Genomic DNA, 15,377 nt, shown 5'->3' on the forward strand with positions numbered 1-15,377 from the left:
TGAAAAAGAAAGGTTCAATGGAATTATTGCGGGGTTGTTGTCTGAAAAAGAAAAATATAAGGTGGATAAAGATGTTATGCTTGATAGGATGTCACAAATTGAAGCTATGTTAACAGCTACAGTTCGAAGATAGGCTATAAACACTTGGTTTTGAATGTTTAGATGTTTATTTTATTAGGATAATTTTTGTTATTTTAAGTTTTAGTTGGTATTTTTATATGCTTTTGAAAATGAGATGTTTTATATAAATTTTGGATTTTATTAGACTTTTTTTTATATTATTTGTAGTTTTAATGATATGTAATTTTGATGACAATAGCAGGGAGAAAAAAATCTGAATTAAAAACCAATATTTCAAACCAAACCAATATTCCAGTAATTAGTAAATGGTAGCAAATAAAGGTAGCAATTGGTGGCAATATTAGTGGCTAAATGGTATGAAAACGCGTCACAACTCGGTGGCAAACAAGGCGGAGCGTAGCAAACATTAAGGGGTGCAAATAATTTTGACCAATTTTGTGGTAGTAAAAATAAGATAGCAAAATATAAAATGGTGGCTATTTGATGACAGTAGGGCAATTGACACGAGTGTTTTTGTCACCGTATTTTCGGTGGCAAACTGGTGACAACAAGTAAATTGCTACCATTTGTAACAAAAAATTACATGACAAAAACCATGTTTTCTAGTAGTGCAAATAAGGTGGCATTTTATGGAGTCTATATATTTACTCTCTAATCCAAAGTCTTAAACCAGCCAAAAATGCTGTACAAACCACAACTCCATCCTCAATCACACCTTCTTTATAAGCATTTAGAATGACTAACAAAACACAATTTGTCACAAAACCATCTATTTAGGCCTTATTCTAGTTTTCTCCCATCCATCCCGATTTCGGATAAATGCATGTGTTATACCACCGCATCTCATTTTCAAAACACATTACAACAATTGTTATGCAAATTCTAGACTAATAAATAACGCAAACTATAATTCATATATTCTAATCTTCAATCTTCCTTTTAAGATCAAACTCATAAATACGCACTTTGCAATTCCCCAATACATGCCAGATTACCGGAGACATATGTGACTAATGCCCAGTGAACGAATCCAATAAAAGACACAGATATACGAGTCAAATGTGAAGGTGAGATTTCTTTTGTAATTTGCGGCAAGAAGGCCTAAGATCTTAACACTCCTTGTCGATTCAAAAGTCAACAAAGCTCTTCTTAGACCCAATTGCCACCTAGGACATGTAAGCGGCACCAAAATTGGTTTTGCCAGAATCACTCCTTCCAGCCTTATGTAGTTGTGTTCAATGGAGTCCTCCCGGCTCATAACTAAGTTCATGTAATTCTTAAACGTGAATCTTATAATTCATGTAATTCTTAAACGCAGGGCTGGCAATTGGGTACCTGTTAAGACACGATTAAACCTGTTTGACTGAAAAATACACCCTTTGACTTTTTTAATTTTTAAAATAATTAAAATTACAATGTTAGGATCTATCATTTATTTATCTTTGTACATAAAACATAAAACTGTTTTATAACATGAGGTAGAAAGTAGTTAAACGAGTCGTAATCATGTTTGAAACTTATGTTGTGCGCGCCGTCAGAAACCTGTTAACCCTATTAAGACACGATTTGCCAGCCTTACTTAAACGTTTACCTTAAAAGTTAGCATTATGCATTCAATGATTTAACCAATGTATAAGTGTATAGCCCAATGATGCTAGTATATGTATACTAGAGCCGACCAACATTCTTACCATTTGTTTTCATATCATCAACTCACACAACGTTAGTATCTAGGGAGCTCAACGATACCTAATCAGCTAATCTCCTATGGGTCAAAGGTTTTCTGAGTTTACTCGTAAAAAAATAACGCTACAAGCCGTGGTGGAGGTTGAGCGAATAATCAGTAGGGGCCGGACTCTTAAAAATCCAATATTTTACACTACAAAAAAAAAATTGGAAAACTTCGGTAAAATTAACACTACGAGCAAAAAAATCAGTGGGGGTCTGGGCATCTCCGGGGCCACCAAGAACCTCCACCACTGGTTTCAAGGGTAGTATTACAAAAAAATAAAAATAAAAAAAATAAAATAAAATCTACTTCCTTTAATAAAAACAAAAAACAAAACAAAAGCCTTAATATTGAAATGTTATAAACGGTCTCGTTTGTCTCCGTGACAAAAGAAGCTTATCTTGTTCATGTTAAGGTGTGAATTTTAAACGTAGAATGAAATTTGTGGGTTTGGGTGATCGAAACCCATAAAGACGTTTAGTTTTTTATTATGTAGAAATAAATTAGTTTTGTTGTAACTTAAGTTGATTTTTTATTCACATGCTAAAATCTAAAAGTTTTAAGAGTTAATTGCCATTTTAGTCCATGTGGTTTGGCCCATTTTGCCAGTTTAGTCCAAAGGTTTCATTTTTAACATCTGGATCCAAAAATGTTTCATCGTTGCCATTTTGGTCCAACTGACTTAACTCCATCCATATTTATTAAGTCTGCCAAGGGCATTTTAGTCATTTTAGCCATAAAGAGTTAATAAAAAGAAAAATGAAATGACTAAAATACCCTTGGCAGACTTAACATATATGGATGGAGTTAAGCCAGTTGGACCAAAATGGCAACGATGAAACCTTTTTGGATCCAGATGTTAAAAATGAAACCTTTGGACTAAACTGGCAAAATGACCCCAAACCACAGGGACTAAAATGGCAATTAACTCAAGTTTTAAACATGATTATTTTATATATATGCAGGTCTTTTAAAGAACCAAATATTCAATTAACCGTTTGAGGAGAAGTTCGTCTATGTTTGTTTTGGACAATATTTTTTGTTCGTATGTTAAACGAACGAACATAAACACATGCCTTAATTGTTCATTAATGTTCGTCAACATTCGTTATGTTTGTTTCGAACAATATTTTTTGTTCATATAGTTAAACGAACATAAAACTTGTCTTATTCGTTCATTCATGTTCGTCAACGTTTATTTACATTCGTTCATGTATGTTTGTTAGTTAATGTTTGTTTTAAGTATGTTAGTTTGTATATTCATTTAAATTATTAGATCACTACAATTTAGCTTGTTTTTTATGAAACTCATGATCTCATCTATAACAATTAGTCTAGTTTTATTAAATTTTTTAGGCACATGTTCAGATTCACTTAATTGGTTTTCGCTCAATTATGTTAGTCTATCAATGTTTAACTCTGTATGTTCGTGAACATTTCGTTTACACTCTTAACATACGAATATAAACGAACACGAACACATACATTTCCTTAACGTATGAACAACAAGAAAACTTCGTCATCCGTGTTCGATCGTTTGTTGTTCGTGCGATTCATTTAAGACCTATATACATTTGTATACTTTGTTGTAAATTTGTAATTTTAGCTTATTAACACGCAAATAATAAATAAAATAACATCCAGCTAAAAAGATGTGTTCATGTTGACCTGCGCATACATATATCGTGTTAATGTTCACGTGCCTCACAATCTCACATAACTAGCAAGTTTGAGTCTTTTCATATGGATGCCAAATTTTCGGGTTTGTGTCTGGTTCGAAAAATACTGAAGCGAAAATACAATTTTCATAAAATCTGTATAGCATATCAAACTCATTAGGAGCTTCTTAAGAAGAAATGATGCAAGTTGATCAATTGTTTGGTTATCTTTCTACTTTTCTAGCACGATAAACACTCCGATGCAGATTCGGTTGTGTGAATGAATGACACCAAGAGTGCTCTAATCTCGTCTATAACGATTACAACCATAAACTCGGTTGTGGCCCAAGAAGATTTGGTTTTATGGCTATGGATCTTCAATTAGGGGTTTATAGAAGAGCTTGTATGCCTCCAAGACTTCCAGATACCACATCGCCTCTCGATGGGGAAACGCAGACAGATCGACAATTTTATGAACCTGATATTAATAAGCATAAATGTTACAACTTGTATGTTAACTGCAAGGTTAATTGCCCAAAAATAAAAAAAATAAAAAATAGGTAACCAACTTTAATCACAATTAAGAGCAAAATATTAAGGTAACAGACTTTCAAACTTTCTTTTATTTATGGGTAAATAGCAAGTTTGACAGAAATGAAGAAACTGATATTACCTATTATTAAAACAAAGTTCAAATATCCTTTCTTTAAGATTGACATATATTCTTATATCCCATTACCAAAGTCTGGAGGGTATCCGACTCTGTAGATACAGGCCTACGTGAACGTATATGTAAACAATCAACATACGATACCTTTCATAGGTAAAAAAAATCGGTTAACCAAAATGGAAACTCGACTAGCCCTTGGTTACTCTTTTATACAATTAGCCCTTGATCAAATTGTAAATTTCATTGTACAAGGAGGTCACCCCACTATTAAAAATACTTTTACAGAGCATTCTCATCCGAGTCTCTATCTTCATCTATATATTTTAACTAAAAAACACTATTTTCTCTGAACTTTGTTTATTTTTTAAAACATCTGACTCTCCATCTCTATATCTACTTAACACAAACATTTATTTTACTATTTTCTCGGTTTTATACACTCACAATAATATATAGATTTATGAATAGTAAGCCTATAAATACAGAGGTTCACTTTACTTGTTTTCTCTATTTTATCCAATGTAGATGCTCCAAATATGTATACACACATAATTCTATTATGAGGAAGATGACTTCAAATCCACATTTTCAGTACACTAGTATGAATCACATAAAAACATTTTTGCTTATAACATCATATCCACATTTTCTGTAAATCAACACGAAACAAATAAACAGCGCATATTAAGTTTAAGACACTACAAACCAAAAATACGACCCGTTGAAGTTCAAGACTCAATATTGACATGGGTACATCAGTACATGTGCATTTTCTTTGTTTCTGTGTAGTTTTTTTTTTTTTTTATTACTTGATTTATCCAGGACTTGTTGCTAACTTACCAAAAACACTTCTAGAATTGGATAAATACTTCTTATAACTCCATGTAACGATAAAAAAATAAAAGGTTTCCACGACAAGTTATACTCTTTTGTAACTGTGGTCATATTGATAAAAGGTTGATTAACATGCCAATCATAAACAACGGATGTAAACATTGACTTTTGAAAATGATTATCTAATCAGCATCTAGTGTTTGGAAGATAAGAGAAACTGATCCTAATTATTTAAGTGTGAAACAATCAGTTCTGGATGATCATACAGAATCAGAATATAACAAACACTCATACAGATGATTAATCTAATTATCACAGCCAATTTATAACCAGTGATTTCATCATAATCATTTTCAAAAGGCAATGCAGATGGCTCCTAGGCGGGGCTTGGTTTTAAAAAGTGAAAGCGCATAAAAGCGACAAGGTCTAAAACAGAGGCACGAAGCGCCAAGCGCACCATTTTTCGTACCCGGGGCACAAATAATTATACAATTTTTTATATACTTCCTATAGGTTTCTAGCATCATTTACCCAATATTTAGACACCAATAAGCTTTATATATGTTTTAATATTGAAATTGAAATTATGTACAATTTGAAAAGCATGTTGTACAACAATCTGTTGCACAAAATTATTGGAAAGACATGAGGTGCGCGCCTCAAGGTCAACTTTTTGCCATAAAAACGCGCCTCAGGTGTGCTTGTGTAGGGTGAAGGGCCGAGGCCTTTGCCTTAGGGCGCCTCTGGCGCACTTTTTTAAACCAAGAGGCAGGGGTGTTCCTTAACCGCTTGAAGCAATCGAACCACCCAAATCGAAAAAAGCCGGCGGGTTTGAAACATATGGTCCAGTTTATGGTTTGGAACTTGGAACCAGCAGTGTAAACCGAACCAGCAATATTTAATTATTTTGTTTTACGAATAAAAAGTTATATGCATTTAAATGACTTTTCTTTTCCTAAAACCGAAAAAAACCTACAAATCAAACCGTGAAAACCGGTGGTTCAGTTTGTATTTTTCCAAAACCGTAGTTCCAATGCCAAAACAGGGGGTGTCTGGGATTCCTTGTTTTCATCGACTTATAACTTATTAACTTTTTGAAAAGTTAAAAACGACTTAAAATCTGTTTTGGATTGCTTGTGTTGTGAGTGAAGAAGTTAATAACTCACAATTTCTGACTTATTGACTTTTTAGAGAAGTTAAAAAGGACTTCTAAGGAATCCCAAACACCGGCCATTCGTCAAAACCGACTGAATCGGACCGTGAACACCCTAGTAGTCCTAGATACTAATTATCACTACAAGAGAATCCAATAACAAAATCAATGTGAATTATAATGCAATTAAATGATTAATTAACCTAATTTACCTTTATCAGAGGGAGATCATCATCACGGATAACACATCCTCCAACAACCATCACATATGCACCTGCAAAACAACCAAAACAATACAATTTCAAATACAATAACATAAAACTTCATTATCATTATCTAGGGTTTCAAACAAACAATGACCTAATTTCCAATCGCGATTAATAAAATCACGAGACGCAACGAGTTCAACGACGCCGGTGCCATCATCGACGAGGAAACGGCCGTCGGCGGTGGACGGTAGCGAGATTATTACGCCCTGAATCACATTCAATCGACGGTGAGATTCCAAAAAAAATGAAAAGGTTTACGTTGTGTGTGTGTGCGGATGAACAGGTGGTGGCGCGTGAGAATGTACCTGTAGCCACGCGCGTTGGAAGAGGATGGGGCCGTATGAGATGGAGGATTGGGATGAGTCGTGAGTCGGACGCGCCGCCTTTAACTGGATGCATAATAGTTTTAGTGCCGCTAGAGTGTAGTCCATTATTCTTGCTGTACGACGTCGTTCACGATGGAACGGTTATATTCATGAATTGATTGTTCCAATGGCTCGAAATCAATTATAATTTAAACTAGTAGGATGGTTTTCTTGTCCGTGCGTCCGGCAGAAATTCAATCGTTATCAGTCTCATTGGTTGTGAAAACTGAAAACGGCACTCACAGTAGCAACTATAAAAGAAAAAGAAGACAATGATATGCTTAAAAAGATTTCAATTATATTGGTCGAAAACAATAAAAACGAATATTGGTAGCGTTTTAGTTTAGTCTGAACTGGTTCATTTCGTCAAGACACAAGCATCGTATTGACATTCATATAGTCAATGATACCAAAGAACGGTGTATTTTGAATATCCAACAAAATTTACGTCAGTTGATCGAGAAAAAAACAAAACCAAATTCATTTTTTTAATTAATGAACATGATTTAAACATTTAATCTCTTTAATACAGTTAATTTTAACCTAGTATCGTATATATTATCAAAAACTCAACTAAATGTATATCGTTTCAAGTTTTTTATAGTTTGAAAAAATATTTTGTATTATATTTTTTAATATTATGCATATGCAAACGGGTATAATAAGACATATATCATCTACTAACATATATCATGTAAGAAACCAAATGAAAAATGAAAAATTGTAATTGATATCAAATATTTGTTATATGTATGTTTAAAATGTTTCGAGTTTTTTCTATCATACTATATATTCATTCAGCAAAGACATCTTCTATCTCCTAATTACTTTCTCATGAAAATATCACAATTTCTGGTTTCAAAATAAATATTGTTTTTTTTTTGGGTATCAGTAAACATAGATCATCTCTTCTAATTAAATTGTTTGGTTGCATTGAGAATTTAGCGGTGTAAATGGTTCGAAACATGAACCCAACCCAGACTCGAAATTAAAAAAAAAAAAAAAAACATTGAAAAGATGTTCGTCTTAGTGATGCACAACAATACTCGATAGTCAATACGGAGCCAGACCCCAAAAAAACCCAAAACGAGTACTTGAAAAAACTGGATAGAGTGTATCCACCGGTTCCATAGTAGACCCTACCATCGGGTATATATTGGTTCCATACCCTACAATTTGAAACCAATTCCAACCTAGTTATACCCGACCCGAACATATCAAAGCCTGAAAAAGCCAATCAGTTCTTCTTCAAAACCCGGTTCCATGCCTGACTCAGTTATTATCATCCCAGTCATTTACATTGTTAACTGAAGACTCAGAAACCAGTCAGTCCGACCTGGCTAGAGTTATGACTTCAGATGACCAAGCAATGAACCTGCAAGATCACAAGGAAACAAACACATCGTTAGCCTCGTCACAGGGAGGGGGGGCCTCTTTGTGACCAAGCTCGGGCGTGAGAATAAGTATTTGTGAGGAGAAAGTAGGTCAGGGAGAGAGAGAGGAGAGTATAGAGAGAGAAAGTAGCAGTTACCGTTTTTGGAAGTCTAAGTATGGTATTTATAGTCTTTGGGTATGCTGACCTGGCGAGTTAGTTATGGCCGGACCAGTCACTATTCATGACGGTTATGCCCGTGGGGCCCGGTTAGTTATGGCGTACCAACGTATTCGTCCGTTACGTTTATGGTGTAAGTACGATCCGACTTTGATGCATTATGGTACGGTTCTATGCCTGCAATGATTCGGTCCGACCAGGGACGTATCCTCATCAAGTCCCCCTAGTTCGTAGCGTTTCCTTGGTAAAAGCTTCGAACTATAACGGCGCAATTTTGGCGTTTCGAATCCCTGATTTATTGCTTTTTTCAAATTTCAAAAAATTTTTTGGGGCGGTGACCTATTGCTGGGTAACCGACGGTCACTTTAATTTTTCCATTTGACGTGACGCTTGATGTGCGTCAGTTTCTATGACATGTCATATCCCAATTGGCCGTTTTGAGGCGGTTTCATCTATCCCTATAAAAGGAGAAAAAGTGACCTTTTATTTTCACTTTTTACTTTGTCCTCTCCAATCCTTTCTTTGAGCCGAAGGTTTTATTCACTAAGCAGGTTTGTACTCATCTCTTCATCATGTCGAACAAAAGCAATCTGTCTGGTTGTTTTAATATTTTGAGCAAAAGTGGTTTAGAGTGGTACATAAATACATATGTGATTCCTGCCTCCTTGCACCCTGTTCTCCCTGAAAAGAATACGCTGATTTATCCTTTTGTACCGGGGAAAATAGGGGTTTATACCCGCCTTTTTTATTATTGCAACTATCGTCTTCCTTTGACGAAATTTTTGATCGAGGTGCTTTTGTTCCACGAAGTCCACTTGACTCAAGTGAACCCCTTCGGCCTTGCCAAGGTGTGTCACTTTGAGCTGGCTTGTCGTGGACTGGGGTCCGACCCGGATTTGGATGTGTTCCGGGCGTTTTACAGGTTGAATCTATCCGGCAGCTGGTATACGTTTGAGGTCAGAGACAAAAATTCTTGCTGTTACACGTGGATCACTACGAGTCTCAAGGATTGGAAAGATCATTTCCTCCTGGTCGATGATAGATGCGTTCCGGAGTTTATGACATGGAGATTGAAGAGATCGAAGCTCCCGCCTCCGCTTCTTGAAGATTTTGAATATGACGAATACTTATACGCGAACCTGGTTAAAGAGGTCGGACGTATACAGAAATATCCGGAACACATCCTCGTTATGGGACGGATCAGCACGATATGGTCCGAACCGGGGTGGTACCCTACTCTTAGGTGGAACGGCAAGGGTTAGTTTCGCAGTGTTCTCAGGAACTTATACTGTTGTGTATAAATATATATATATATATATTATTTATTTATTTTTTGCAATTCCATTGTTACGACGGACTATATTATTTGCTGTTTGTTCTTGTGCAGCTATGGGTTTGAAAGAAGCTTTGAGGCTAAAATCCTTCGAGCCTAAGGAGTTTGAGATTTGAGCAACCAGGACACCGAAAGGTGATCCTTCGTACCTGAGTGTTGTTCAGGGGAATCTTTACCAGTTTCGGGAACCGGAGGCTCCGGAAAATCGGATTGGTTCGGCCGGTTAAGGAGGTTCGGGTTCGGCTCCTGCGGCGCAAATAGCGGGTACTGTTCCGGCTCAAGCTGTGGTGGTAATTGATGATGCTAAGGGCAAGGAGTCCGGTTCGATCGGGACAAAAGTGTCTGGTTCCAAGATTGTGATCGAGGATGAGGGAGTCCATCTTTCTGTTGGAGATGAATGAGTGCGTGATGAGGGTGAAAAAAGAGATGGTGGTGACGGAGGTGGGGATGATGCGGATGAGGAAGAGCAACCTCAGGTTAGTTTGAAAAGAAAGCGGGCTATACCGTCAAAATTTGGCCCGAAGCTTAAACAGGCGAAAAAGAAGAAGGCAGATTTCAAGATTCTCACACTCGACGACGATGATCAGGTCACTGAGTTTTCTACTGCCGGGGGTATTTTGGAGAATTTGGATGCTCACCTTCATGGGGGTCGCACCCCAAGGGATCACCAGGTGAATGTTCTGTCGAGTCCACTGTCCTTTGGAGGCGGGGCTATCAAGGTTGTTGCTGATGTTCGTACATCTGATCCCAAAAAGACCGAACCTTCTCCTTCGGGTAAGTTTACTACGGGGGTTGCTTCTAATGTGTCCGGGCCAAGCCCTAAGCCAATTGATGGCGGGGACAGTGCCTCCTCTTCCCCTTTATGGTATAGCACTGAAGTTGTCTTCTTGTCCCGGGAGTTAGGTTCGGGTGGTGTTGAAGATTTGGATTTGGCTCGCGCGTCGGAAAAGTATGTACCGAAGTGGTCTTTAGCCAACAAGGATAGGGTTGTGGATGCTCTTTCAGCCAAAATGGCTTTATTTCATTTGGGGACCCCGGCTGAGCATTCTCATTATCGGAAGATGAGCGGGCCGGAGCTTGGGAATGCCCTAATGCTGAATCAGGCTCAATCCAACTCCCTAGTGGTGGAGACATATAAACGCTGGATTGAGTCAGAGTCATCTTGCCACAAACTTAAACGTGAAATTGCTAATCTGAAAAGTGAAAGCAACATTCGGTCGAAGACGAATCAGGAGTTGGTTTCTCCCCATTCTCAAGTTGACCGCTTGAAAGTACAATGTGCAGAGGCGAAAGAAGTTTCCAAATCTTCCCAAGCTTCAGCTGCGGCAGCCTACAAGGCTCGTGATAAAGCCCTCCAAGACTTGGAAACTCTCAAGACAAAGTTTGGTGATTTAGAGCAGAAGCTAATCGGTACGGAGGAGAGACATTTGGTAGAGCTAAAAGAGATGCAGACATCTTACGACCAACTTCTGGCCGATTATCACCGCTTGATAACTGGTACGTTTGCAGCTTGATTTTTTGTGTGCGTACTTTATTTTTCAGTCTTATTGACTCAACGTTTTTTTTTTTAGCTAAAGGCGAACTCGAGAGGGCTCGTGATAAGGCTGTTGAATCGCACGACGCCATAATTGACGAAGCGAAGGGTATGCTAGCCCGTTGCGAGGGTGAGATGATCGACCTTTACGCTCAGGTGTCGGAGCTTATGCTTACAAAGCAATGGCTCCTGACGGACGGAATTGCTTGGGTTGTTAAGCTAGTTCATCAGAGTCCTGAGCTGGAGAAAGCCGTCGCAGACTTGGTCAATAGTGTCAATGCAGTAGGGGCGAACGAGGGGATTAAGCAGGGTTTCAAGGCTGCCCACGATTTGGTTCGTTCTGCTGAGGAAGTCCCTGGCTATGATGAAGGAGCTCAAGGCGCTCTAGACGCAACGATAAAAGCCTTCGACGAGCTTCAAATCTCCGTTCTTGGGAAAGTCGCAGATTTAGTAGACAAACCCTTGTCTGTTATCCAGCAAAGAAGTAAGCTTCCTATTGTCGAGGAGGATGAAAATGTAATTCAAGTTTAACATTTTTACCTTGTAATCGTACAATATTTTCTTTTCTTTTGGCATGTAATCCGTACGCTTTATTTTTATTTTAGAATATTTGACTAACATGTTTTGCATGATGTCATGACTTTTGATAATTAGGTATCCATTCTTGGCTACTTAGTTCTTAGTTTGCGTCCAAACTTTACTGTTCGCCCAAGTTTTATTTCTCGGTTCACTTAGGTGACTGAGTTTACCAAGGAGTTTTTGTTGACTATCCTTGTTTAGTAGTTTTAGCGGTCGCACCGAATTGGGGGCGTACCGCTTGCTTAATAGATTTTATTGCTTTTAGAACTATTTAAGCCTTCTTGATCGGCGCGAGGCATGGGTCGAGGCCCGTTTGTGCACATTTTTTTGGTATTGTTCGAACTTACTCAGGTGTTACGCTTTATATTTACTAAAGTACGGATCGCTTTATTTGATTACTTAATCGAAAATCCGGGGAAAAACCCTCCCGGTTACAAGGAAATCAGAAATTTGCTCGGGGTATTACCCTCCCGACTTACATACGGAATTTGTAAGTAAACGTAAACACAAAAAAGCGATCTTTTTTAGCCGTATCCGGCTGTTTACATGAAGCATTTCTTTAGGTGCACCCCGTTCCAAGTTCTGGGCACCGGGGTTCCGTCAATTCTTTCCAACACATACGAGCCCTTCTCGCTTGCTTCTTTGATTCGGTACGGCCCTTCCCATTCGGGGTTAGTTTGCCAGGGGCTTCGACACGGCTTGCCTCATTGTTTCAGAGTACAAAATCTCCGACTTTGAACTTGTAAAACTTGGCGCGAGCGTTGTAATATTTCTCAATCTTTTTCTTGTATCGGGCTTCTTTGATTGCTGCGACGTTTCGACGTTCTTCCAGCAGATCAAGATTGGATCGGAGCTCCCGTTCATTTTCCTCCCAATTCTTGCATCTTTGGTTTGGGAGCCCGATTTCCGCGGGAATTACAGCTTCGGTTCCGTAGGTGAGACTGAACGGCGTTTCCCTATTGCTGGTCTTGTGTAGTGTTCGGTGGGCCCATAGGACGTTTGGCAGCTCATCTGCCCATCCCTTGCCTTCGTATCCCAGCCTTATTTTTATCCCATCCACGATCCGCCGGTTTATCTGTTCGACTTGCCCATTCCCCTGGGGATGGGCGACCGAGGAGAAGACTTGGTTTATCTTCAGACTTTCACACCAGCGCTTGAACGGGTTCTCCGCGAACTGTTTTGTATTGTCACTGATGATGTAGAGTGGAAGACCGAAGCGGCACACAATTTGCTCCTGAAAGAATCTTGTTACGTTGTAACTGGAGATTACTGTAAATGGCCGGGCTTCCACCCATTTGGTGAAATAATCTACCGCAACTAGCAGGTACTGGGCGCTTCCGCTTGACCGTGGAAAAGGACCGACTATGTCAACACCCCACTTTTGGAAGGGCCACGCTGCGGTTACTGGAATCATTTCGTTCTTAGCCCGAAGGCTTATCGGTGCATGCCTTTGACACTCGTCACATTGCTGAAGCTCCTTCTGCACTCTCGTGCATCCCGGGCCAGTAATACCCTGTATTTTTGACCTTGGTTACAATCATTTTTGGTCCGGCGTGAATGCCGCAGATGCCATAATGTACTTCCCTGATGATGTAACTGGCTTGCTCCGGGTCAAGACATTTTAGCAGTGGTCCGAGAAATGTCTTTCGATACAAACCTCCTTCCTGCATCTGGTATTGTAGGGAGTTGATTTGAATCTTTCTTGCTTCTGCTTTATCAACTGGTAGGACGTCGTGCACTAGATAGTTGACGATAGGCGTCATCCATGTCTGGGACGGAGCTTCGACTTGCATGACATGGGGGGTAGCAATCGAGGGTGCGGTTAACACCTCTACCCTTACCTCTTTGGCCAGGTGACTGAAAGATACGGACGCAAGTTTGCTTAGGGCGTCGGCCTTTTTGTTTTTGCTTCGGGGGACGTGTTCAACTTTGCATGACTCGAACGATGCCATGATTCGTTTTACTTGTTCGAGATATTCGATCATGTTGGCCTCCCTTGCTTCGTAATCTCCGTTGACCTGATTCGCCACGAGTAACGAGTCTACATGGGCTACGACGTTTCTTGCTCCGACTTTTACCGCCAGACGTAGTCCTGCTAATAAGGCCTCGTATTCGGCTTCGTTATTGGAGCTCTTAAATTCTAAGCGGAGCGCGTACGTCATATCCGTACCATCTGGATCGGTGAGAATTAAACCTGCCCCTGACCCTTCGGAACTCGAGGCTCCGTCTGTGTATAGGGTCCATGGTTTGCTTGGAGCTTTCTCGGTTTCTTCGACTACTTTTTCTTCCGGTATTTCTACTAGGAAATCAGCTATCACTTGCCCTTTCAAAGGTCCTTTGGTTCTAAAACTAATATTGAACGCACCCAGCTCGATCGCCCATTTTGCCATACGACCTGAAACTTCGGGTCGCTGGAGAACGTGCTGGATTCTTTGATCCGTTCGTACCTCAATTGGGTGGGCCTGAAAATACCGACGAAGTCTTCTGGAAGCATGAACCAGTGCCAGGGCTAGTTTTTCCAGGCTTGAGTACCTCGTTTCGTAATCTTTCAAAGTTCGGCTTAAATAATAAATGGGGATTTGCGCCCTGGTTCGGTGAGCAACGAGTACTGCACTGATTGCTCCGCATGACGCAGCTAGATAGACTGTCAATACTTCGTCTTTTTCTGGTACGGTGAGTGTCGGTAAAGTGCCGAGATAAGTTTTAAGTTCTTCAAAGGCTTGCGTGGCTTTTTCGGTCCATTTGAACTCCGATCTGAAGCTTTTTCTGAGCACATCAATGAACAGGAGAGATCTGTCTGCTGCTTTCGACAGGAACAGGTGGAGGGCAGCTAGTCGTCCATTCAAGGACTGAATTTCTTTAACCGACGTCGGAGCTTTCATTGTAAGAACAGCATCGATCTTGTCTGGGTTGGCTCGCAGGCCTCTTGATCCGACCATGACCCCCAGGAACTTTCCTTCTTCTACCCCGAATGTACACTTTTTGGGGTTTAGCTTCATGTTGATGCTTCGGAGCCGGGTAAAAGTTTCGAGTATATCCTTCAACATGGTAGCTTCATCATGACTTTTGATCACTATATCATCAACGTACACTTCTAAGTTCCGTTCGATCTGGTCTTTGAAGGCTTTGCTCATTAGACGCTGGTATGTAGCTCCGGCATTTTTTAATCCGAACGGCATCTTAGTAAAGCAGTAGACTCCTGCGTTGGTGACGAATGCCGTCTTGTCTTCGTCTTCAACTGCCATTTGTATCTGGTGGTACCCTTTGTAAGCGTCCAAAAAGCACTTTAGCCTGAACGTGGCAACGGAATCGATCTTCTCGTCGATTTCCGGTAATGGAAAACAATCTTTCGGGCAAGCATCATTTAGATCGGTGAAGTCGGTGCACATTCGCCATGAATTATCCTTTTTTCGCACCATAACTGGATTCGACACCCATGTTTGGTACCGAACTTCCCGAATAATCCCAGCGTCCAGGAAACTCTTCACATCTTTTGCGATTGCCTTGGCTCGGTCTGGAGCCATGTGCCTTTTTCTCTGTGCTATCGGCTTTATTGACTCTTTTACATTCAGGTGGTGTTGTGCCATAGACCTAGGGACTCCCTGCATGTCGGAATGCTT

At 39.7% G+C, this 15,377-nt stretch overlaps 1 protein-coding gene across 1 annotated transcript; it reads right to left on the reverse strand.

Annotated features, from left to right (window-relative positions):
* Positions 1-3,527: 3,527 nt before the first annotated feature.
* LOC110890944 (recQ-mediated genome instability protein 2) lies at positions 3,528-6,992 on the reverse strand. Its single transcript, XM_022138585.2, has 4 exons — positions 6,700-6,992; positions 6,486-6,600; positions 6,338-6,399; positions 3,528-3,946 (listed from the first exon to the last, which is right to left on the reverse strand). Exons 1-4 carry the CDS (start codon positions 6,823-6,825, stop codon positions 3,836-3,838), a joined length of 414 nt encoding a protein of 137 aa, XP_021994277.1. The 5' UTR covers positions 6,826-6,992; the 3' UTR covers positions 3,528-3,835.
* Positions 6,993-15,377: the final 8,385 nt, after the last annotated feature.

Source organism: Helianthus annuus, chromosome 11 (assembly GCF_002127325.2).
Source record: "Helianthus annuus cultivar XRQ/B chromosome 11, HanXRQr2.0-SUNRISE, whole genome shotgun sequence".
NCBI classification, from domain to species: domain Eukaryota; kingdom Viridiplantae; phylum Streptophyta; class Magnoliopsida; order Asterales; family Asteraceae; genus Helianthus; species Helianthus annuus.

Coding starts and splice junctions, on each gene's coding strand:
- LOC110890944 (XM_022138585.2), bottom strand. CDS start 6,825: ATGGACTACACTCTAGCGGCACTAAAACTATTATGCATCCAGTTAAAG. Junction 6,601..6,699: donor TCCAACGCGCGTGGCTACAG/GTACATTCTCAC, acceptor AATGTGATTCAG/GGCGTAATAATCTCGCTACC. Junction 6,400..6,485: donor TAATCGCGATTGGAAATTAG/GTCATTGTTTGT, acceptor GTTGTTTTGCAG/GTGCATATGTGATGGTTGTT.